Below are 25,851 nucleotides of genomic sequence, written 5' to 3' on the forward strand. Positions count from 1 at the left end.
ATGGGTGGAATTTGGATAGTCACAGAGAAGGGGAGAGACCTTGCAGAAAGGAGTCAGTGGTGAGACAGGTAGGATGAGCATGGGGTCTTCCTAAGTGGGGAGCAATGGGAGGTAAGATGAAAGGCTGCTTGGAAATTAGTTGTGGAGGGCCTTGAATGCTAGGGCGAGAGAAGTCATTCGAGATTTGGAAGAAGGGCAGTTATACTTTTGGAAGTAGTGGTTAAGGAATATTAGCCTGTCAGTAGGGATTAAGGATGGAGCCATTAGAGGAGAGAAATGGAAATGAGAGAGAACCAGGTAAGCGGTTATGGAGTCATACAGACCAGTGAGATCATCCACGTCTGAAGTGAGGGGTTTGTTTGGAATTGTGCCATTGGGAATTGAAAGGAGGGATCATATGATGATCAGTTTAGAGCTGGAAGGGGGCTGTGGGCAACTAGTCATCTAGCTCAGCCCCTTGCTTTTGACAGATGAGGAAACTACTGTCTAGTTTAATTCAGTGACTTACCCAGGGTCACCTGGCTTCATCACTGTCTCATGTGAGATTCAGACCCAGGTTGGCCTGACTCAGGATCTGGCCATTATACTACAAATATCCTTTCCATATCATGGGGGTTAGGGCATGGTGTGTCCCTCTATCTGGAAAATCTGCATAAAATTTTTGATCCTTCCTTTTTACCAGAGAAAAGAAATTGTGTATATTTTTGGTATTAAAAGATAAAATATGTTGATATTATGTAATACTATACATGTATCTTATGCATTTCTGAGTCTCTAAACTTTTTCTGGGTTGTCTGCTGGATTTTATGTGTCGTCTGCAGCTTCCTCAAAACTCTCCCAAAATTCCCATTTAATTTCTTATGTTGACCTGAGATCTCGAAACCTTGATGAGGAAAGTTGTGATGTAGAAGGGATAGCTGTATGCTTGCTTCTCAAGGGATTATGGGGAAGACGAACAAATCATTGAGAGAACTTGGTGACTGAATAGATAATGTTTTATATTGCCACAGTCTTGAGCACCTACTCTTTTTTTTTTTTTTGGTGAGATGATTGGGGTTAAGTGACTTGCCCAGAGTCACGCAGCTAGTGAGTGTTGTGTGTCTGGGCCAGATTTCAACTCAGTTTCCCCTAAGAAACATGTAAAATCATTTTGATTTTTCTTCTGATTACAGACTGATGACTGTGATGAATCTGAAATTGAAAAAATAAAAGAAGAAATCATTCAGTTGCGTCATTGTGTCTTTGAGAAAATTTACCACGAGCAGGAGGAATATGTAAGTTCTGGGCTAGGTCTTTATTGGGAAATTGGCTTCTAATAGCTGGCTCCCAGGCTGCTGAGCACTGTGATACAGTGTCACAGAGAGGCCCCCATAGGCCTGGGTCCCAGCCCTCAACCACTCCCACTGTTGCCTAGAATGTCCTTCCTGTCTAAAATGGGAGTTGTCAAGCCTTTTCTCATGTTCCTTGGATGCTGGGAAGACAAAAGGAAAGAAAATGAACATGTGGCTTCACATTGTGTATAGTTGTTAATACAGATTTACTTGTATCACCTAGGAATCTGGTTTTAACTTAGTTAACAGTGTAGGCCCTCCTTCCAGCAGACAGCCAGGAATTGGACAAGGATTCAGAAAATTTGTCCCTGAGAGTAATTATTTGGGCAGAATTCCTTCAGTTTACACACTGGCTTTAATACCTTTCTCATAGTTACATGTAGGTTGTGATGTTTTTGTTACACAGAGCAAGCTGTGCCAATAAGCGGTTTTGAAACTTGGATCAATCCGGTATAAATGTTGAAGTTTTTATTTCTGTTTTGGGTGTGGATTGGGGCTTTTAATAACTGGGCTTTTCCTGTACATCTACATAAAGGCTTCCCCAAGAAAGCAAAGGAGGTTTTTTCCACTTATAAAGGTTGGGTCTGGGATAGGAAAGGGATATTTTTAGTTGCTATTCTAATATTTCTTTAAATAAAAGCCTGAAATGAGTTATTGAAAATTTTTAGTGGCTATATATATGATTAAAATAAAACTTTCAGACTTCTGAAATGAAGGCAGACAATATAATGAATATTTCTGAAGAGAAATATTAAATAAATTAAATATGTATTTTCTCAGACAATGACGAGTTATTTTAATTTCAGGAGAAGCTAACTAGTTTGGTGCAGAAGTGGTTCCCTGAGCTGCCTCTTCTTCACCCAGAAGCAGGAATACTTAAATACATGGTAAGTTTTGGTGACTGGGAAATCTGAGGAGAATGTTCAGAACAATGAAGGTTCTTGGTATCTTAAATTTTCACTGCCAAGGAGGGAACTTTCACTCAGCAGTTGTTGGGTTCCCTGTCTCCAAACTTCTTAGAGTAGCAGTGTGATTGTAGTTCCCTTGCCCTTGTTCCCTGTTTAGCTCACCTGAGGGGTGTTTGTCAGGGTTGGCCTCTTTGGGTGGCTCTGTTGCTGGGCTCATCCGAAAGGAGCCGCCATCCCAGCATGTCCCCACCCCCCCAACGGTGCTGGGGAAGCCAAGGTGTTAGCCTAGGGAGGAGCAAGGAAGCAGTGCAGACCTCACTTCTGGGGAGTGAGGAAGGATGATGCCAGTGAGCCAATCCCCAGGAAAAGCAGTTTCTTCTCTGCCTTCTTCGATGTAGCCAGCCAGGTAGGTAGCGTTTGTGTCTTTGAGGGAGTGAGAGGTTGGCAGGTGAATCTTGGCCCTGACTGAGGGAGTGACAGGCACCAGGATCGGTATTTGGTGCCAGTGTACCAGGGGCTTTTCAGTTTGGCCTCACTCATCCTTTTGGTGTATCTGGGTCTTGAAAAAGGATGGTCATGATAGATGTTTAATTTTAATCGTTCATTCAGCAAGCACTTACCAAACACCTACTGTATACAAGGGCTGTGTTACATATAGGGACCAGAGAGAGAAAGCCAGCCCTTTGATAAAGGAGCTTAACATTTTATTGGGAAGAAAGTAAAACGTCGTTGCAGAGGTTGGGACAATGTACAAACCAAGTGGATACATAGTCCATCGGCAGTTCAGGACAGGCCTCCTGTAGGAAGTGGTATCTGAGCTGAGCTTTGAAGGAAGATTAGCATTCTTCAGGGAGGAAGTACAGAGGCGGAGCATTCCAGGCATGGGGAGCAGCCTGTGCAGAGACACGAAGATGGGAGGGAGGAATGGCAAGCTTAGGTTGGCTGGGCTGTAGAATGCCTGAAGGGGCACGAGCTGTACGCAGCCTGGAAACCTAAGTGGGAGCCACATTGTAGAGGGCTGAAATTCCAAACAGAGGAGGTTGTAGTTGATCCTAGAAACAGTGGGCTGTGCCTGAAATTTCTGGAGTACCAGAGGAGTGTGGCCAGTCTGTACAGCTTTAAGAAAGGCACTTTGGCAGCTCTGGGGAAAGGGGAGTAGAGGGACAAGCTTGAGAACTGAGCCAGACCTCCTTGATACAGGGGGTTCTGGACCTGGTCTTCCCAGGCCCTGAAGCAGGGCTTGTGTGCTGTAAAATTAGCTTTTTACACCAACTAGTATGGATAATGAAATACCCTTCAGATGTTAAAGTGCAGGAAAGCGTTATTTTGTGTAATGCTTTGTACATGTATCTTTGGTTAATGGTAATAAACCCACATGTGTTACTCAGAACTCGGGAGGAATTCTGACTGTTAGTCTGGAACGGGACCTTTTGGATGCTGAGCCTATGAAAGAGCTTAGCAGCAAGCGTCCTCTGGTGTGTTCTGAAGTGGATGGGCAGAAGGTTCTTCTGAAGGTCAGTCTTGGTTCTGGTGGCTAATGGAAACTTACAGGATTAAAGTCGAGTGGGGGTTCCTTTTAAGCAACCTAAAAATAATGGAGGTTCTCTTTGGAAGAATATGTTTATGATTAAAGTATCTATCCTTTCCCCCTACTTTCTCTTAAGGGACAGCTACTGATGAACATTGAAATAATTTTTTTCTTTAGCCAACCAGTCTTTTTTTTTTTTTGTATATCGTGCCTTATGATTCCTGTGAATCAAAGTTCCTGCTTTTCTTACTGTTATTCTTAACTAAGATTATTAGTTAAAACATTGTGCTGTTGGATTTTTCCCTTCTGTTCCTAGAAGTCCATCATATAGGAAGCTGTTAACTTCATAATCAGATAAAACTAAACATTTTAAAGAAATTGTAATTGAATATTTGTACATTTGAAAAGAAGGTATTTTGCAATGTCCCTTCCTTTGCTCAGATAGGAGCACAGTAATCTTTAGTCGGGCATTTCATGTGGCAATCTTTAGTGTGATAATGGTCATTTAATGTTTTTCATGTCAGTCAGCAAGCATTTAGTAAGCTTTGTGCCATGTCAGCCCATTTGAGTCTCACAACAATCAGTTGAAGTAGGTAATTCTAATTCTTTTTTTGGTTTTTAAATAAGATTTATTGATGTGCTTTCCCTCCCTCCGCATCTCATGTAACAAATAGTACTTTTTAAAGACCAAAGAAAAAGAGGCAAAAAAATCTGAAAATATGTGTAATGTAGACCTCTCCCCTCTGCAGCGGGGGTGGGTGGGAGTATGCTCTCGGGTCTCTTTTGAGCTGCGCTTGCTCTGTGTAAGTTTGCCAACATTCACTTTTGAATTTTTAGTCATTTTTTTCCACTTGCGTTGTTGTCATTTGTGTTTGTGTTTTTCTTGGGTCAGCCTGAATTCACTTTGCCTCTGTTCGTGTAGATCTTTCCATGTTTCTGTGTCTTCACTGCACACATCATTTCTTAGAGCCCAGTCAGATTCCATTATGTTCATGAGCTACGGTGTGTTTAACCATCCCCAGTTAATGGGCATCTGCTTGGTTTCCAGTTCTTTGCTCTCATAAAAAGTACTGCTATAAATATTTTGGGGCGTGTGTGTGTGTACTTTTTATCATTGGCCTTATTGGGGAATAAGCCTAGTAATGGAATATTTGGGCCATAGGGTAGGCACATTTTAATTACTTTATTTGTATAATTCCAGATTGCTTTCCCGAATGGTTGTACCACTTTCCACTCTACCAACTGCCTTGGAATACTTACTCATCTTCCCACAACTTTTCCAACGTTGATGGTTCCCGTTGCTTATTTTCAGGGTGTGAGGTGAAGCCTCAGGGTCCTTTTGATTTGCATTTCTGTTATCATTAGAGATTTGGAGCATTCTTTCGGCTTTGAGAGTTGTTTGTTGGTATGCTTTGACTACTTATCTGTTGGGGAATGGATTGTGTGAGATAGCTTTGTTGAGTGTTTCTGTATCTTGGATACCAGTCCGTGTCAGGGTGTCTCCCGTTTGTGATGCTCATGACATTATCCAGGTTTTGTAGCTAAGGAGGAAGCAGAGGGGCAGGCTGGTGGCCTTGTGGCACCCAGGCCGGCCCTCTCCCTGCCGTGGCACCGGAGCCTCATCTCTCGTCTGCAGGGGTATTCTGTGGATATGGACACGGAGGCCACAGTGATCCAGAGAGCAGCGCGCTACCACAAGGCCTGGAGAGAGTCCAAGGAAGAGTCGGGACTGTTGCCCTTGATGTTCCTCTTTCTGTGTAAGGTAAAATGCATCTTTCTCAAGTTTGATTCGTGAGTGTTTTAGTTTTTGAAGCCTAGGAAAGATGTTTTTTGGTATAAATGGGCTGTTTCAGGTTTCACTGCAAACAGCTACTCCTCTTAACATGCTAGAAAGTTAATTATTTACTTTAAAAATCGTGTCAGCCTCATTGTCACTTGAGTCACATCACCTCTCCTTCTCTTTGTTCTTAGTCTGACCCTTTGGCTTATCTGATGGTCCCCTATTACCCTAGGGCAAGTCTGGCTGCTGTCCAGGCCAGCACACCTTTGTCTGCAGAAGTAAGTAATGCAACAGTGGGCTCGGGCATCTTAACCCTGGAGCTTACAAAACCTTTCTCTCTCAACAAATGCTGTATTTCTCAAAAAATCCCACTTTTCAACAAAGGCTTTACAAGGAACATGGGAGAAAACCTCCAATAATATGCATTTCTTAAGTGCCCAATTTGCTTACTCCCCTGCATATGTGTGTGTGTGTGTGTGTGTGTGTGTGTGTGTGTGTGTGTGTATCACTATGCCTCAGATATATAATAAAATAATACCAGGTAGTAGAACATGATTTATTTGCACTGTATCTTTTTCCTGTTTTTTTCCTGTTCATTTACTTAGAAATGTTGTGCCTACTTTTTCTACAATTGTAGGTGATTTGTATATTCTAATTCTAGTATCTGTACTTTGTATCACTTTGTATGCCTTTTCATATTTCATATTTTTTGTGGTGCAATAGTATATGATAACATCAATGTGCTACCAGTTATTCAGCTATATTCACTATTCAGCACATATGTAGTTTCCACCACTCTAAAACAATTATGAATATTTCTGAACAGAAGTCTTTTACATATTTGTTATTGTTAAGTTGTTTCAGTCATCTCTAACACGTCATGACCCCATTTGGGGTTTTCTTGGCAAGCATGTTGGAGTGGTTTGCCATTTTCTTCTCTAGCCCATTTTACAGATGAGGATGTTGAGGCAAACAGGGTAAAGTGACTTGCCCAGGGTCACACAGCTAGTACATGTTTGAGGCTAGATTTGAATTCGGATCTTCTTGGCTCCGAGCCCAGTGCTCTATCCATTGTGCCACCTAGCTGCTCCCTTCTACATTTAAGTCCACATATTCATTTTTAATAATGTCTTTGAGTTGGTAGTCCTAGTAGTCAAACAAGTCAAAAGGTATTATCAGTTTTGGTAACTAACAGTATTGTCATCTTCCTCCCTTCTAAATCTTATAGTCTTACCAATAATGGAATAGCCCCTGTATGTGTTGAATAGAATTTCTTTTAGGGTTTGGGGGCCAATTTGCTGGTTGTGTGCTGATGCCTTCAGATTTTTAATTTGCATTTTTCTGTTTTAGAGTTTGAATAGCATTTCAGTTAGTTCTTAACAATTTATGTATTTTCCTTTGAAAATTACTTGCTTTGTCTATTTCAACTATTTTTTCATTGGGGAATAGTTGTTATTCTTTTGATTCTGGATGTCAGATATTTATCAGGTATATTTATCACAGGTATTTATTCCAAAATTTTTTTATAACCTGTTTTTTTTCTTTAAATATTATTTTTTATCTTAGAAAATCTTTTTGGTAGTCATAGCTATCCATTTTTCTCCTATAATTTCTTCCATTTTATAATTTTTTTTCTCTATCATAGAGAACAAATCTTCCTTTCTTTCCACTTTTTTAGGACTTCAAAACATTGAGTCAATGGATCCAGTTGGATTTTAGTATACAGTATAAAGTATGACTCTAGGCTTTTTGCTGTTTAGTCTTTCCTCTTCCTCCTTTCTTATAACATCAGTTTAATTTTGATCTTCTTTTCTTAAGTAATTATCATTAAAATAATAACTAAGTGGAGTGTCTATAAAGGGGCTTTGAGTGGTTTGCTGTCTTGGAAAAAATAGGAAAATGTTAAACTCTCTACATTTTTAAACGTAGAGCTTTATCTGGCCTTAATTGTTATTTTTCTTTTACTCTGACTAGTCACTATCTGAGAAATCATCATGGTTTTTTGAGGGGAGCTTCTTTATGGGAAATTGAGCCATGATGTGATTAGAGAAGGCCTAGGAGCAGAATGAGTTGACCTTTTTTTAAATTTTTCTTTGTGTGTTGTTAAACTTTAGGAGGCTTTAAAGGTCATGAAGGGTGTTGCGCATGGCCTTCGTACATTGCATAAAGCTGACATCATCCATGGATCGCTGCATCACAACAACATATTTGTCTTGAACCGAGAACGAGGAATTGTGGGAGATTTTGACTTCACCAAATCTGTGGTAAAAAGTCTAGTGTCGGGGTTGGTTCTTTGAATTACTTTAAATGTGAGTACTCTGTTACCAGTAGGTAGTCCTGACCTTAGATGTACATTTAAAACACAGGATCGTGTACCTTGGGCTAAGGTACGTGTTAAGCTTTGTTCGTTGGTCAAATTGGAGGGGTAAGTAGTATTTGTAGACAGAGCCTTAAATGACTGATCACTACATAACCAGTAATGATGCTTATGCTGTCTCGACGTCAGTCATCAAGCATTTGTTCAGGCCTGCTGTGCGTCCAAGGGTACAAATACAGAGATGGAAACAAGGACCGTAGAGTCGAATGTGTTAGCTGAGTATCACTATAATTAAGAAATATTCATTGAAAAATTAATCATGTATAGTGTTGTGCTAGTTTTTACAAAATTTCCTAGCACCATGGAAGCCGAGGACATGATGAACAAAGAGAGAGAGTTTTTCAGATGATACTTGTATGCAAAGCACTCTGCTGGATGCCAGGAGTGCCAAGTGAGAGATCAGACCATTCCTGTCTTCTGGAAGCTTATAGCCATATAAGAGGATGCAGTAGGACACAGTGGAGGGAGTGAAGAGGGCAAGGGCAAGATGGAGCCAAGGATACTCTGACTTTTAGGAAGAGCAGTAGAGCATTAGCAACTTGGCTTGTCTCCAGGAAGGCCTCACAGAGGTGGGATACCCTCCAGGCCTGGGGCACAGCCTGTAGGAATGCACAGAAGTAGAAGATTGACATTGTGTGACTGGGAATAGATTCCTTAACAGCTCTTGATGGTTGTCCTGAAGTCACCCATTCATAGTAGGTACTGAGCTAATGATGATGATTCTTTTAGTTGGAGAAATTGATGGGTTCACTTGGCTATCTGCTTGGCAGAGCAAGCTATCTGTAGAAACCCAGCTGACAATAGTTAGCTGAGAAGGTGGACCTTCTGTGAAGTGTTCCTTTTGCAAAAGTAGAAGGAAAAAATTTCCCTCTTGTGCATCATGGATTGTAATTAATGGCAGCTAGTTTTCACGTAATCACCCTCAAATCATGAAGTAATGCCTGTTTTCTGTATAAAGCCAGAGAGTTTTTTTTTTTAATACCGTATTCCACAAAATAAACAGACAAGTAAGAATCTATATCTGGTTTTCTGATCAAATGCCAGATTATGCAAAAGGATGACATAAAACAGATTTGCTCAGATATTCAGTTTAGCAAGTTAATATTGCATAAAAATCAAGAGTATCCCAAAATTGAGTTATGAATTTTAAATAAAAATGTATGGGCCCTAGTTTGAGCTAGCCAGTGACAGTAAATGCTAAATGTTTAAAAAAAAAGCATAGTATAATGACAGACCCACCATTCAAAAACAACAATACCACCAAACCTCTTTCCTACAGACCCTTTCCCCGGGATGGTTCAACAGAAAATGATCTGGAGCACTTTTCCCATTGTCTGCTTAGAGACATTTCACTGGCATTTCAGTGCATCTTCCCAAGGGGGGGGCACACTGGGCAGGGAGTGAAAGTTAGTTTGGCCATATAGCCCTACAGGAAAAGGATAAAAGTAAAAAGGATATGGCCAGAGTGGGTGACTTGGGTTGGGAAGGGTAATCTGTGTATTTCTGTGATTATCTATGTTAGCTATATTTCCCACTTATCTTTATGATACCTCACTTATAGAGTGCTTTAGGGTTTGCAGAGTATTTTTCTTTTCAGTCCCATGAGGTAGGCAGCACAGGTATTGTTGTGTACGTTTTAAATGAGAAAACCAGAGCAGTCAAACATCTGAACATTTTGAGCCAGCATTTCACAGAATTATAGAGGGTATAGAGTTGGAAAAGACCTTAGCCTTCAGTTATTCTACCTCATGTGCAAAGGAATCCCACTAGAGCACCCCAGACGAGTGGGCATGAAGCCCTCCAAGGAGGTGCAGCTCGCCTCTTCTCTGGGCAGCCTCTTCCATTTGGAACATCTCTGCCTTTTAGCACAGTCCTCCTGACATCAAACCTCAGTTGTCCTCTTTGAAGCTTCTTCCCATTCTCATTCCACTCTGTGGGACCAAACGGAACACGTCTCATGCCTCTTCAGCACGGCACATCCGTTTTATACTTGAACATTCCCCCTAAGTCTTTTTTTTTTTTTTGGTTTTGTTCATTTTATTGCCAATATATTTCCATGGCAGAAGCAGAGAATGTTTAAAATGTTGTCCCAGTGAATGTTTCCGGGCTTATTTATGTGTTTGTTGCATAGGGTCTCAAGTAACAACTTGTTTTCTCTTCAGTTCTGATGACTGCACATAGCACCTGCTGAATATATTGGCTTAAACTACTTCCAACATTAACAAATCATCTTCTCATATTTTTTTTTAAAGTCAGATAAATTATGATCTTTCTGAACTTTGGATAACAGTCCTAGCAGATGTAAGATCTTTCTGTAGTGGTTTTGTGTTTCCACAGTGGGACTGAAGGAAAGCCAATTCAAGTGTGGCCCCACGCTTGAGCACCTAGTGGGCCACATGTGACCTCAAGGCTGCAGTTTCCCCACCCCTGTCCTAGGGGTTCAGTTTTCTTTTCCATGCAAATCATTCCTTAATCTATTTCCAACCTTAGTCTCTCTGCTGAGCTAGTCACACATCTCCACCTGAGTCTTAGACATCTTGAACTGGATTTCCCAAAGGCATCTGAAACTTGGTATGCCCAAAACAACTCATTCTCTTTCTCTCCAAGCCTCCCCCCTTCCAAAGGTCCCTGTTACTCTCAGAAGCACCACCACCATCCTGCTAGTCACAGAGGCTCATAACCTCAATGCCATCCTCAACTCTTCATTCTCACCCCTCAAACCAAAGCCATCGCCAGATCTCATCTTTTGTACCTTCACCTTATCTCTTACACTCCATTCATACAACCGGTATTCCTGTGCAGGCCTTCATTACTTCTCACCTCAACTACTACATTTTCCCAACTGGTCTCTCTCTCTCTCAAGCTTCTCTTCTCTCCAGTTCCTCTCCCATGCAACTGTAGACGTGATTTTTCTTTCTTTCTTTCTTTTTTTTAAAAAAGCATTTGGGGTCAAGTGACTTGCCCAGGGTCACGCAGCTAGTAAGTGTCAAGTGTTTGATATGGGGCTGAATTTGAACTCAGGTCCTCCTGACTTCAGTGCCGGTGGTCTATCCTCTGTGTCACCTGCCTGCCCCAGAAGTGATTTTTCTAAAGCATAGATCTGACCATGCCATCTGCCTGTTCAATGAGCTCCACTATTACCACCAGGATCAATATACAGTCCACTATCTCATATTTAATAGGCAGCTAGGTGGCACAATGGATAGAGTGCCAGGGGTGGAATCAGTGCTCCTTCCTGAGTTTGTTTTTTTCCTTTTCTTTTTTAAAAAAATTGTTAATTTATTTATTTTTAATTTTCAACATCCACTTCCGCCAGATTTTGTTCCAAATATTCTCCCTGTCTCGCCCTCCCCACACCCCAAGATGGCATGTATTCTGAATACCCCTTCCCCTAATCTTCCCTCCCTTCTGTTTCCCCACCCCCTTCTCTTATCCCCTTCCCCTTCAATTTTCCTGCAGGGCAGGGATAGATTTCTATACCGCATTGCCTGTATATCTTACTTCCCAGTTGCATGTGAAAACAAATTTTTTTTTTAACATTTGTTTTTAAAACTTTGGGTTCCAAATTTTCTCTCTTCCTCCCTCCCCACCCTCATTGAGAAGGCAAGCAACTCAATACAGGTTATACATGTGTAGCCTTGCAAAATACTTCCATAGTAGTCATGTTGTAAAAAACTAAGTATATTTCCCTCAATCCTATCCTGTCTTCCCCCCCCTTTATTCTCTCTTTTGACCCTGTCCCTCCTTAGAAGTGTTTGCTTCTGATTACAACCTCTCCCAGTCTGCCCTCCGCTCTGTTATCCCCCTGCTCTATTGTCCCCTTCCCACTCTATTTTCCTGTAGGGTAAGATAGATTTCCATACCCAATTGAGTGTCTGTGTTATTCCCTCCTTAAGCCAAATCCAATGAGAATGAAATTCAGTCATTCCCCTTTCACATTCCCCCATTTCCCCTCAACTGTAAAAGCCTTTCCTTGTTTGTTTTATGAGATAATTTACCCCATTCTACCTCTCCCTTTCTCCTCCCAGTATAATCTTTTCTCACCCCTTAATTTTCTCCAGATAGCACCCCTTCATCTTCAGCTCACCCTGTGCCCTCTGTTTATCTGTGTGTGTATGTGTATGTGTATGTATATATATATATATATATTCACACACACACACACACACACACACACACACACATACACATACACACACATAGGTATAATTTTTTCTTCCGACTTACCCTAATGCTGACAAAGGTCTCATGAGTTACAAATATCATCTTTCCATGCAGGAATGTAAACAGTTCAACCTTAATAAGTCTCTTATGATTTCTCTTTCCTGTTTACGTCTTCATGTTTCGCTTAAGTCTTGTATTTGAAAGTCAAATTTTCTATTCAGCTCTGGTCTTTTCATCAAGAATGCTTGAAAGTCCTCTATTTCACTGAATGTCCATTTCCCGCCCTGGAGGATTATACTCAATTTTGCTGGGTAGGTGATTCTTGGTTGTAATCCTATCTCCTTTGATCTTTGGAATATTATCTTCCAAGTCCTCGGGTCTCTTAATGTAGAAGCTGCTAAATCTTGGGTTAGCCTGATTGTGTTTCCACAGTACCTGAATTGTTTCTTTCTGGCTTCTTGCAATATTTTCTCCTTGACCTGGGAACTCTGGAATTTGGCTACAATATTCCTAGGAGTTTTCTTTTGGAGACCTCTTTGGTGATTGGTGGATTCTTTCCATTTCTCTTTTACCCTCTGGTTCTAAAATATCAGGGCAGTTTTCCTTGATAATTTCTTGAAAGATGATGTCTAGGCTCTTTTTTTGATCATGGCTTTCATATGGTCTAATAATTTAAAAATTCTCTCTCCTGGATCTATTTTCCAGGTCAGTTGTTTTTCCAATGAGATATTTCACATCGTTTTCTATTTTTTCAGTTCTTTTGGTTTTGTTTTACAGTGTCTTGATTTTTCATAAAGTCACTAGCTTCCAATTGCTCCATTCTAATTTTTAAGGAAGTATTTTCTTCAGTAAGCTTTTGGACTTCCTTTTCCATTTGGCCAATTTTTTTTTTTAAGGCATTCTTCTCCTCAGCGGCTTTTTGGACCTCTTTTGCCATTTGAGTTAGGCTATTTTTAAGGTGTTATTTTCTTCAGTTTTTTTTTTGGATCTCCTTTAGCAAGCTGTTAACTTGTTTTTCATAATTTTCTTGCATCACTCCCATTTCTCTTCCCAGTTTTCCCTCTACTTCTTTTACTTGCTTCTCAAAATCTCTTTTGAGCTCTTCCATGGCCTGGGACCAATTCATATTTTTCTTGGAGGCTTTGGATGTAGGAGCTTTTACTTTGTTGTCTTCTTCTGGTTGTATGGTTTGATCTTTTTTGTCGCCAAAGAAAGATTCTATGGTCTGACTTTTTTTGTGAAGTTTGGTCATGATCCCACCACTTACTTGAGTTATAAACTCTTTGTTAAGGGAGGGGTCTGCTTCCAGTGTGGAGAATGTACTGTCCCAAGCTTCAGAGGTTTTTTGCAGCTGCTTTTAGAGCTACTTGTAGGGACCTGTAAATTTTCAGTTCTTCCAAGGTGGTATGGTAAGGGGAGAGGTGTTTACTCCTTTCCTGGCCTGTGCTCTGGTCTGTGAGTGACCATAAGCACTGTTTTCTGCCTTGGAACTGTGAGGAGGATTCTCTTTCCACCACCATCACAAGCTTCACCATGCCAGCGCTCCTTTTCACCCTAGGACCGCCACCCAGAACTGTGACCCAGATCCACACACGGGCAGAGCAAGAGATTCATGTCTCAGCACCAGCAAAAAGATTCCTGCAATCTCCCTCTGATCAGCCACTTGATCCCCCCTCTGTCTGTGCGCCAGAAACTCTGGAAGCAGGTACCGCTCCAGGGCTGTGTGTGGGGTCTGCAGTCACAGACTTCTCCTACTGACCTTCTAAGTTGTCTTTGGCATTCATGGGTTGAGAAGTCTGGAAACCTCCACAGCTGCCCATGATTCAGTCCTCTGAGGGCTGCTGCAGATTCAATGAGGTCTATTTTGCCTGCATGCCCATGCCGAATTGCGTTTCTCTCTGCCTGGTGCGATATACCTTTCTGATCAACCATCCCAAGTTGTCTTGGGCTGGAAATTTGTTTCCCTCTGTCTTTTTGTGGGTTGTGCTGCTTTAGAATTTTAGAGCCATTTTTTACAGATATTTGGAGGGGTTTGGGAGAGAGCTTAAGCAAGTCACTGCTTTTACTCTGCCATCTTGGCTCTGCCCCCTCTCTTCCCTGCCCCCAGTCCTTTTTTCTTAAGGCTAAACATGCCCATTTTCTTTAACTGATCCTAATGTGTCATAAACTCACAGCTCTTCCTTCACCAGGCTGGTTGCCCTCCTTTGGACACTCTCCAGCTGGCCAATATCCTAATAAATTGTGCTTCTTAGAACTTAGTATAGTATTCCCAGTGAGTCCTGATGAGGGTAGAATACAGTGGAGTTATTACTTCTCTACTTCTGGAAGCTATGCCCTTCTTAAATCCTGTCTCCTGACCCCAAATCCAGTTGTTTTCACTACATTATCTGCCTTTCTAATGGAGTAATTTTTTTCTTTTATTTTCAGTGCTGTGTACACAGTAAGTACTCAGGAAATAACTTCTTTAAATGATCAAATTTTTTTTAGCTTTAAGTTAACTTGACAGAGTGGAGGAGATGTTCTACTTTCAATTTGGTTCTCATTCAAAACCTCAGATTTTTGAAAGAAAACTCGAGCCTCTTACTAAAGACTATGAGTCTTTTATCTCCAGAGGCTGGAAATGATTTCTAACAGTTGTTAGTAAAATGGGCTCCGGTTCATGGGAGGTTGAAAGAAGAGCCCCCGGCTTGGGTCTAGTCGCATATAGTACACATGAAACAATGACTGAATAAACTACTTTGAGGTAGGCCAGTGTGAGTTAGTGGTACAAGGAGTCTGAGTTGCATTTGTTATTTTATAAAGACGACACTTCCTTTCCCAAGTATACGATGGTAAACTAATAGGTTTTGTACTTAATTCATTAATCAGTGAGATATATATCACATGGTTGCAAATTTTTTAGCACTGTATAAATGCAGGCTATTATTAGTAGTGGTAATTGTATGAAACTTGGTTACTCTTAATATGTTAAATAATAGCTTTTCTAGATCATGTCAAGTATTCCTTCCATGATATAGTATCTACTTGGATTTCCTTACCAACTCCTTAGATCACAGCACAAAAAACTTCAATCTAGTTTGTGTTCAAAGTGTCAAAAATTTCAAAATTAGATTTATGATTTGGATTTAAAATAATAGATCCCTTTAAGTGGAGGTGGAGCTTGGGGTGGTATCAATATTTATTATTAAGTGGCTAATGTGTTCCAGGAGCTGTGATGGTATCATGGAGAATGTATAACCTTGGCCCTCTGGTTTCAAGCTGTAGCCCTGACACAAGTCATGTTATTTTGCAATATGAGAAATATCTCATATTTCTCATATGAGAAGTGACTTTTTTTTAGAATAGAGAAGCCCACCTTGACCTCTGAGGGTCCCTTGGCTTGCTTGTTTTTAGTTTGTACTTGTCATTTCATCATGGTAAAGGAACGCTGGAATGTGAACTCCTTCCTTCCCTCCTTTCCTCTAGTGATGCTGATCAGCACCTGGTCTGTGGGCTCTTTCCTGGGAGGGAGTGGCTAGGGCCCTGAGATGTGGAGTCAGTTGATAAGGTCAGCATATATAGTATGTGAACAAGGGAGGGGTTGGCTTCTGACTCCAGCGATTCTACCCTTAATACATAATGCCTCTTGTAAGTTTGTTAGAAAATAAAATTTCAACCTAAATGTTTAAGTAAGCGAGTCAGCAAGTATTGTTAACAGTGAATATATGTCTGAAACTTATTTTTTTTTAGACTTGGAGCAGAGTCATCAGCGAGTTCTTAATTTTATGGGACTAATTTAAAGATTAATCAAAAGATTTTTAAGGGCATAAAATTAAAATCTGTTAATTTTCGAGTACAAGAAGAGGGAATGTAAAAAAGGCTGAAAGGAGCTTGTAAAATACATGTGAGATGAGTGGAAAGTGTTGAGTTAAAAGCAACTTTAAATTTCATACTGCTTTAAAAATATGTGCCTTGTCTTCTGTGCAGAGCCAGCGTACCGCTGTGAATTCTGTGGTAATTGGTGGCTTGAACCTAATGTCGCCGGAATTGAAAGCAGGACAGCCACCTTCTCCGTCTTCAGACTTGTATGCTTATGGCTGTCTTTTCTTGTGGGTATGTCATTTCTTATTGAAATCTTGACTGATGCCAGTTTTCCATATGTGAAGATTTAGCAATGACTGAGAAGGTGCTTTATTTTAAAAGCCAGTTTTTCTTCCAAGCTTGTTTGCTGTAAACTACCTTCTCCTATAAGTAGAAAACCCTGGGGTTTCTGTTGAAAATGAGTTTTTTTTATAAGTGGCCCTATTGTTTTCTATTTCTCTGTCCCCTGCCCCATCCCTTCCTCTCTTCCTGTTATCTCCCTCACCATTGTACATGGTGTCACTTGACCTTTCTTCTCACAGAGTAGTCACTACACATAAGTTGCCCTGGTTGTATTCAACCTGTGATCAGAATTGAAGATAGTCTGGTCAATTCCCTCATCCCTCGTGGAGCCGATGATGTTGCCCTTCTGCCAGGGCTTTCTGGAGTCGCCTTTGCGATTCAACTGCCCTGGCTTAAGTCTGGTCTCCTTGTTTAGTAGGAGGCGTGTAAAAGTAATTCTCAGTTTTCGCATCTTTCAAAGCCAATCATAACTGGGGCTGATTGGTTTGGGTGCTTCTTTAAAAGAAACTTCAGCAGGCTTAATGGTGGCCTGTCTACTTTATGCAGTAATAACTATTGGAATAATGTCCCTGATGATGCTGCCTGGATCAGCAGGAGGCAAACATTCCAGTTGCCTGAGAGTTGTCATGGAATGACTTGAGATCCCTTCTAGCAGCGCTAGTGAGACAGCATCAGTTTTGTGCAGGAGACCCTAAGAAGAGCTCTGTGATCAGCGGCAGGGTGGTCTGTCAGAAGATTGCCCCAAACCAGGAACGCTCTAGGAGAGAATATCTCCCCTTCAGTAACAGGGCTAAAGGCTTTTGTTTGCTTGTTTTTACAGTTAATTTAGTATTAGAAAAATTGGTTGTTGATAAGATGTTTTTTCACAATTTCTCCTTATGCTGTTGTTTATGAAGTCTTTTTTATAAAGGAGAGAATTTCATTTTGGTGGTTTTTTTTAAGGAATTATTGAAATTCTGAGTTTAAGTGTAGAATCTTCAGAAATGAATCAAAATTACATACATTACAGCGTTGCAGTTAAAATAGCTTTTATTGATTTCTTTTTGCTTAGATTTTCTTCTATTCCCTCATCTTCCCTCCTAGAGAGCCACCACTTAAGACCTACATTTTTTTTAAGAAAGAAAAAGAGAAAAAATTCAGCAAAACTGATCAATACATTGGAAAACTCATGATGTTATATGCCACATTGCAATCATGAAAGAAAGTGTCATACGTGTAGGAGGGAGGAACCAGAAAAATAAAAAATGAAGACCAGTATGTTCATTATTTAAGTATGGGTGTTCTGAATGTTGTATGTAATTCATTACGAAGTATAAAAGTGTGATACTTCACCCTGGAAGTGTGACATAATGTAAACTGAGAATTGGAAATGGCCTTTGAGTCTAATCTTTCTTAGTTATTTGTGCCACTTCCTTAAGAGTTCTGTAAATTCAGCTAACGTTTTCTCAGTTGATGGAAAAAGGCCAAGAAGCCTGTGTTATGTGAAATGTTGACTTTAACCTGGCATCTCTTAGAGGTGCTACAGAAGTGGGTCTATGTTTTGAACAGTGTGGTCACACAGCTTGCAGTGAGGTTAATGACTCACTAGAGAGCAGTCTCTATTTTGTTTTGGGGGAAGGAGAACCCCAAATTCAAACACTTGTTTGTCCATTAGAATACCTAATAACTTATTATTTTATTTTATTTTTTTGGCTTAGGCGATCAGGGTTAAGTGACTTGCCCAGGGTCACACAGCTAGTAAGTGTTAAGTGTCTGAGGCTGGATTTGAAGTTGGGTCCTCCCAACTCCATGGCCAGAGCTCTATTCACTGTGCTACCTAGCTTCCCCTCTAATAACTTATTTTGAAAGGGTGAAGATGTGGTTGGTCCTAGTTATTAATCCTGGTCAGCTGTCAGCTCAAGTGACTGTGTTTTACCTGGCTTTTACAGTTTACTTGGGTTGTGTATGGTTTAAGCATGCAATGTTGGTATTTATTTATTTGTATACTTAAAATATAAATTATTATCGTTTGTTTATTTGTTTTTGTCTTGGTCTTTTGCTTTCCTTTGAATGGAATTTGTGTTTCTTGTTAAATCTTGACTGTCTTTTAGCTTTAGAGATCTCTGCAACTCAGTAATAGATCATTTGATTCTGAAGAAATGTGTGTATTTGTTATTATAATAGTCTGATTTGGTGAAGGATGTGAAGTGCTTTGGGGTCAGAAGAAGGTGGAGAGTGACATTTAAAAAATATTAATGTTATGTTCTCTAATACACTGCCAGCCAGCACCTACTGGAATATTTCTTCCACCTGACTATTCCCTTCCTTTTTTTTTTTAAGATGGGTAACATCTTCATAGTAGAGCTTACTGGATTATCCCATATATAGACATCTTAAATTCAGCATGTCCAAATCTTAACTCATTAATGCCTTCCCCCAACCCTTTCATCTTTCCAACTTCCATATTACCATCGAGTGTCCACCATCTTCTCAGTTAACCGAGGTGTTATCTTTGACTCTTCACTTTCATCTCTCATCCAATATGTTGGCAAGTCCCATTGTTTATACTTAATAACTAATAATAATAGCTAACATTTATATAGCACTTACTATGTCAGGCACAGAGCTGAGCACTTTAAAATTATTGTCTCATTTGATCCTCACAACAATCCTGGGAGGTTGATACTATCATTATTCCCATTTTACAGATGAGGAAACTGAGGCAAACAGGTGAAGTGACTTGCCTAGAGTCACACAGCTAGTAAGTGTCTGAGGCTGCATTTGAATTCAGGTCTTCCTGACTCTAGGCTTGACATTCTGTTCATTATACCACCTAGCTGCCTCTCTTGCACCAGCTCCTTTTTTTGTTCTGACATTGACACTCTCCTGGACCCTCATCACCTCAAGCCCAGAATCCTGCAATAGCCCGACTGGGGGCTCTGCCTGCCTCAGAAGTCTCTGAGCTCCAGTCCATCTCCACTCATCTGCCAAGTTAATCTTCCTAAAGTACACATGTGACCATGTCACTACCCCCTAAAATTTTTGGATTTTTCTAGCCTGATTTTCTAGTAGATGGTGGGTTGATAAAAGGAGAGGCTGCTGTAGGACTGTAGTGATGTGAACACAGAACAGTTTCTCCAAATGGTTGTAGGCACCTGCCCACTGGTGAAATGACGGTCTCCTTTTTGTCTTCTGTTTTTTTCTTCTGCTATCTGGTCTGTGGAGTCTAGAGATTACACCACTGTTGGTAACTTGTCTTGAGAGAGGGGGAAAAAGGAATGCTCTGGTTTTGGGTCTGGGTCGTCTGAGGGTGTGCAAGGCTTGCTGCAGTCACACTGAGTGGGGTGCTGGGTTGCGTGTCTGCACATCATCTATAAATGTACCCTCCTCAGAGGACATCTGTTGCCCAAAGTGAGGCCATCCTTCAGCATCCTGATCTGGGGGTTGCAGCCATTCATTTGAAAAGTGCTTATTAGAGACAGGATGCCGAGAGCTGATTCAGCATTCCTTCTTTGAGCCTTGGGTCTGATTAATGTGTACATCACAGATTTTCCCCTTGGGTCCGTGTTCTAATCCGTGTCTGAGTCTGAGAGATGGCTGTACTTGTTTATCAATTTAGTTCTTTCTCTCTTGGATTCTGCCCCTCGGCTTTCTTTCTGCTTTCCCCCAAAGGAGAAATTGGCTTCTGTGATCTGATGAAGTGTAATAGCGGTGTTCCAGAGAGGCTGTTCTTACTTGGTATTCCCTGTGTTTGGAGAGTTCATTTAACTGGTGGTTCCAGAAGAAGAGATTAGACCAAAACACTTCCCCTGAAGGACATTCACTTTGTTAGGGAATGTGACATCACAGACTCACCACTTTTCCTTTTGATGTTCTTAAGTGAATAAAGATGTCAGTCCTTTAAAAGGAACGTTACTTGAAACCATGCCAGCAGCTAGGCTAAATCAAGTTACGGTTCCTAAAAGAGTCTCTTCCCTTCCCTGAAGACAGTGAGCAAACTCGAGTGTGCTTCTGCTCTTTCTTTGATCTCTTTGGGGTGTAGACTTAGTTGTGGTATTACTAGGTCACAAGGCATGGGTATTGAGTAACTTTTAGAGGCAGAGGCCCAGAAAGCTTTCCAGAAGGACTGTGTCCCTCATTGTTCGTCATCTTCCTTTATTGTCCTCGTTGATAATCTGAGGGATGGGAGATGGAACCTCAGTTGTTTTAATGTGTATTTCTCGACTTATTAATGATTTGGAGCACTTTTTATAGGATTTTATATGATCCAACATCTTGGATTTTTTCCATCAAGAATTGTCTCTTTATAGCCTTTGACCGTTTATTATTTGGGAAATGGACTCCTGTTCATAAATATTTCTGTCAGTTTCTTATTTAAGTTGGATATTTAGGCTTTCATCAGAGAAACTTGCTGCAAAGATTTTTTTTTTTTCGGGGAAGACCGAAAGATTTTAAAGTCCTTTTTTTGTAGCTTTAGCATATTGTGAGTGATTTTTGAGGACAGAATATATTTATCTCTGTATTTTTATTGGGATAATAAAATGTTTGTAGTCCATAGATGTATTGGATAAAAAGTCTATGAAGGTGTGTTAGATGGTGGGAGGAAATCATGCTGAGACAATGAGGTGGGATTATCCAGAGTTGTCATTAACAGTTTTCTAGAAATAATGGGGCTAAATGTTTATGACATTTGGTGAAATCACTTGGTATAAGGTAATTATTTTGAGCACAGATCTGACTGGGGGGAGGAAGGAATAAATTAAAAAATTTTTCTTCTTTATTGTGAACTTGTTATGCAGCTGTTATCCAAGAGTCACTGTACTCCTCTAAAGTGATCTTGTTCTTTTGACATCTGGAAGCGAAGGTGATTAAAGTTTGTTCTCCCATAATGGTTTTTTACTCCCTAAAGTTATGATGACTTTTTATTTATTTATTTATTTTGCAGCTTTGTGTTCAGAATCAAGAATTTGAAATAAATGAGGATGGAATTCCTGAAGTAGACGGACTTCATCTGGTATGTAAACTTCCTATATTTGACTGATTGGGAGCACGTAGTTTAATTTTATACCAGTGCTCATATTTAAAATCTGTTAACCATTTGACCAAAAATAGACTCATCATTTTAAAATTTCTAAATGCTTCTCTAAATTTGGAAAGGGAGATGACTGGTCATTTTGACTCTTTGCTGCTTTTTAATTCTGTGTGCCTTGAATTAGTCATCCAAAAGGGGAAGTTTTTCTAAGAATCTTAGGTAATAAATAAGACTTTGAGGAAGTGAAATATAATGCTGTAGGTTTTCTCTTACCACTATTTAAAGAAACATATTGCATATTTTGTTTTTCCCATTAGTTATGCATACCTGAAGAAAATATTATATGTTCAAATATAATTAAATTTATATGTAAGTTGAAATTGGGTATCATCTGTTCTGCGTTTTACTTTTTCATTCACAGGTAGAACTTATATTTTCAGTATATTAATCTGTAATCAAATATCATTTGGTGAATTATAGGTAGTAAAGTTTCTGAAAGGTTTTGTGTTAGACCCTTGCAAAGCAGTGACCTTTATTGTTGTGTATATGATGATGTAAACTTTTCATTTTCTCACTAGTGTACAACCTGACACTATAGTTGTTCAGTTTGTAATTATTGTGTTACATACGAGAATTTGGTAGTTTGGTATGTTTCTTAAAATATAAGACAAGAAGCCATTCCCCAGTAGATAAATGATTGAGGGATAGGAACAAGACACTTCTCAAAAGAATTGCAACTATTAACAACCCTAAGAAAGAATGCTTCAGATCACTAATAAGGGAAATGCTAATCAAAATCTCTCTGATGTTTTACCTCATACCCAGCAAATTGGCAGTGATGACACTGGTAGTTTGGTGATGGTAATTTACCCTTTGAGAGTTATGTGATTCCAAGCTGAATGTTGAACAAGCACTTGATGATCTTTAAGGGATTTAGGTTGAATTTGAGGAATTAGAGACAGGACATGATAGTTTCTTGGCTGCTTAATAAGAGGAGCAAAATCTTGCTTCCTCTGCATAAACTCTCTTGACTTCTGTCTTTGGCTTTTGATTCCATTGGATTTGTTCAGTTTACAGGAGCATTAAATTCTGCTTGTATAGGTGAGTTGAAATTAGATAGTAGAACCAGAAATAAGGAAACATTTTCTGTATTGGGGAGGAGAAAAATAATAGTTAAGAGAGGATGACTCTGATTTGGGGTTACCTTAATGTGATGATGATGCAGAGCTATTAAATATGCCCTTTGTCATCTTATATTTGCAGGTTTCAAGGAATGATACACTTGCCCGCTATGTATGTTAGGACTGCTGTTTGTTTTCTTGGCAAGGGAGGAATGGAATTAATTTGACTTGAAACAAGGGAAGATTGAAGTTGAAACATTTAATTTGTGATCGAAATAGATATAATTTAATAAAACTGAATCCTGGCAATGCAAACTTAGCGTCTTTTGGGCTATGCAAATTTGGAAGTTTAAAAATTTATTAATACTTTATTTGATTCTGAATTTTTTAGCAATGAATTTGTATTGTTATCTGTTGGGTTTTTTTTTTTGCATCACATATGTCTTATAATGTTTCCCTCCCTCCTTCCTCTCCCAGAAAAGGGATAAAAAAAGAGAGGGAAAAAGGTGTTTGGCAAAACTAACTGGCACATGGAAAAAGCCTTATGTTTGCAGTGTTCTATCTCACTAGTCTCCCACCTTTGCAAAAAAGGGGAAGGGGGAGATACCTTTTCATGTCTTTTCTTTGGGACCTAGCTTGGTCATTAAATTTATTTTTAAAAATATTTTATTTTTTTCCCAATTACATGTAAAAACAAATTTTAAAAACATTTAAAACATTTTTTGAATTTTAAATTGTCTTTCTCTCTCCCTCCCTTTCCCCCTCCCTGAAATGGTAAGCAATCTAATATTGGTTATATATGTGCAGTAATGTAAAACATATTTCCATATTAGTCATTTTGCAGAAGAAAACTAGAGCCCAAAAAAAGAAAGCGAAAAAATAGTGTACTTTGGTTTGTATTCAGTTGGTCATTATGATTTCACAGCTTTTATTTTTAGGTTTTTTTGTTCTTTCCATTTACACTTTTCTAGTCCTGTAAAATTTTCCTGCTTCTGCTCACTTTACTTTGTATTGACAAAATTTAATTTATTGTGATTTATCAACAATCACTTTCATAAGCTTTTGAGTTTTAAATTTTTCTCCCCTTCCCTCCCTGCCGCACTCTCCAAGATGGCATGCAATCTGATATAGGCTATACATATACATTCCTATTAAAGATATTTTTACATTAGTGATGTTATAAGGAAGAATTAGAACCAATAGGAGGAACCACAAGAAAGAGAAAACAAAACAAAACAGAAAAAAAATAGCAAATAGTATACTTTGATCTGCATTCAAATTCCATAGTTCATTCTTTGGATGTGGATAGCATTTTGCATCATGAAGCCTTTGGAGATGTCTTAGATCCTTGTATTGCTGGGAAGAGTTAAGTTTATCAATATTAGTCATCGTGCCACATGGCTGTTATTGTGTACAACATTCTCTTGGTTCTGCTCATTTCACTCAGCATCAGTCCAGACAAGTCTTTCCAGGTTTTGCTGAAGTCAGCCTGTTCATCATTTCTTATAGCACAATAGTATTCCATTACATTCATATACCACAACTTTTTCAGCCATTCCCCAATGGATGGGCATCCTTGAAATTTCCAATTCTTTGCCACCACAAAAAAAGCTGCTGTAGATATTTTTGTACATGTGGGTCCTTTTCCCATTTATATGATCTCTTTGGGGTGTAGCCCTAGAAGTGCTGTTGCTGGGTCAAAGGGTGTGCACATTTTTATAACCCTTTGGACGAAGTTCAAATTGCTCTCCAAAATGGTTGGATTGTTTCACAACTCCTCTAACAATGTATTAGTGTTCTGATTTTCCTACACCTCCTCCAAATTTATCACTTTCCTGTTTTGTTGTGTTGGCCGATGTGATAGGTGTGATGTGGTACCTCAGAGTTGTTTTGATTTGCATTTCTCTAATCAATAGTGATTTAGAGCATTTTTTCATGTGACTATAGATGACTTTAATTTCTTCATCTGAAAACTGCCTGTTCATAGCCTTTGACAACCATTTATCAATTGGGGAATGATTACTTTGTATTAGTTCTTAAAAATCTTCCAGTGCTTCTCTGTACTCATCATATTCATTGTCTCTTATACCATAGGAATATTCTATTACATTCATGTACCAAGCTTGTTTAGCCAGTCCTCAATCTATGAAGACTTGCTTCAGTCACCTTGCTATTATTTTAGGTCATCCGTGTTTATTGTGGCATATGGTATAAGATATTTGTCTAAAACAAATTTCTGCCCAACTGATGTTTGGTTTTCTTGCCAAATCCTACCAATTAAGAACTTTTTTTCTAAGGGAATTTTTTGGTGTTTATCATGCACTAGGTTGCTGAGTTTAGTTACTTCCAATTCTTTATCTATTTTCCTACTTTTCTGTTTTTTAACCAGTTCCAAATTGCTCTGATGATTTCTGTCTGAGATTGGAAGTGTTAATCTGCCTCCTCCCCATTCCTACTTTTTATTTTTCTACTTTTCATTTATTTATTTATTTAATTTTTGGCAGTTGGGGTTAAGTGACTTGCCCAGGGTCACACAGCTAGTAAGTGTCAAGTGTTTGGTCTGAGGCTGGATTTGAACTCAGGTCTTCCTGACTCCAGGGCCAGTGCTCTATCTACTGCGCTGCCTAGCTGCCCCCCATTCCTACTTTTTAAAATTATTTCCACTAAGATTCTAGATTTTGTTGTTCTAACATGCTTTTTAAACATTTTGTCTAGTTTTATAAAATATATTCTTGGTTTGTTGTTTACTATGGCAGTAATTCTATAAAATCATGCAGGTGTGTTTGATTTTGACTGTATTGGCCTGGCCTATCCATGAATACTGAATATCTCTCCAGTTATTTAAATCCTTATGGATCATTTTATAATTATATCTGTACAGTTGTTGAATATGCTCTGGTAGACTGATTGCTAGATATTTTTTGCCTTTTGTAGTTATTTTTGTTTGGGTCCTCTCTGGATTTAATTTTTTAATATAAGGAAAAGTAGAGAAAAATCAATGTTTAGTTAAGGGATATCTTAAAAACTTTATTTTATCATTCAAACTTTTTTTAAGCTTTACATCAGGCTTCCTGGCTTGTGAGTCATTCACTACATGTGTGGAGGTACAGAGGTTTTGAAGTTTTGGAATAGGTCTTAACATAAAAGATTTTGATAGACATTGGAAGAGTGCTACCACATTTAACAAGGCCTCTTGATTCTGCGTGTGCAACATCTCTTTCTCTTTTGTTCTTATTGTTCATCACAACACAGATCCGTGTCATCAGCCACTGCACCAGCATCCTCATCCCAAGTCCCCTTTCCTCTTTTCTGTCTTGTCCTTCCTCCTGCTTCTGCAGGGATCCTTCCTCACTGAGTGGTGCCTTCTGCAGGAGGCCTGCATCATCTCTCCACCTCCTGCCATCATCTTCCTTCTGTCTGTTGGGTATATAGTTCACTGTTGCGTCCCTGCCTGGACTTTCTATTTCTGGTGGGCAGAGACTATTGCC

At 39.4% G+C, this 25,851-nt stretch overlaps 1 protein-coding gene across 6 annotated transcripts in view; it reads left to right on the plus strand.

Moving 5' to 3' along the window:
- Positions 1 to 25,851, plus strand: part of STK31 (serine/threonine kinase 31) — a 73,339-nt gene that overhangs the window by 42,910 nt on the left and 4,578 nt on the right. For 3 of the 6 annotated variants that reach the window (XM_020993315.2, XM_020993316.2, XM_020993319.2), the window contains 8 exons: positions 1,173 to 1,274; positions 2,138 to 2,218; positions 3,628 to 3,753; positions 5,404 to 5,529; positions 5,739 to 5,825; positions 7,662 to 7,811; positions 16,055 to 16,180; positions 21,156 to 21,224. In XM_020993315.2, the coding sequence (XP_020848974.1) occupies positions 1,173 to 1,274; positions 2,138 to 2,218; positions 3,628 to 3,753; positions 5,404 to 5,529; positions 5,739 to 5,825; positions 7,662 to 7,811; positions 16,055 to 16,180; positions 21,156 to 21,224 (867 nt within the window). Of the gene's footprint in view, positions 1 to 1,172; positions 1,275 to 2,137; positions 2,219 to 3,627; positions 3,754 to 5,403; positions 5,530 to 5,738; positions 5,826 to 7,661; positions 7,812 to 16,054; positions 16,181 to 21,155; positions 21,225 to 22,505; positions 22,666 to 25,851 lie in introns of those variants that run through there. The other 3 variants (XM_020993321.2, XM_020993320.2, XM_020993318.2) reach the window with 3 other exon arrangements.

This window comes from Phascolarctos cinereus, unplaced genomic scaffold, assembly GCF_003287225.1.
Source record: "Phascolarctos cinereus isolate Bilbo 61053 unplaced genomic scaffold, phaCin_HiC Scaffold_1;HRSCAF=81, whole genome shotgun sequence".
Taxonomy (NCBI): domain Eukaryota; kingdom Metazoa; phylum Chordata; class Mammalia; order Diprotodontia; family Phascolarctidae; genus Phascolarctos; species Phascolarctos cinereus.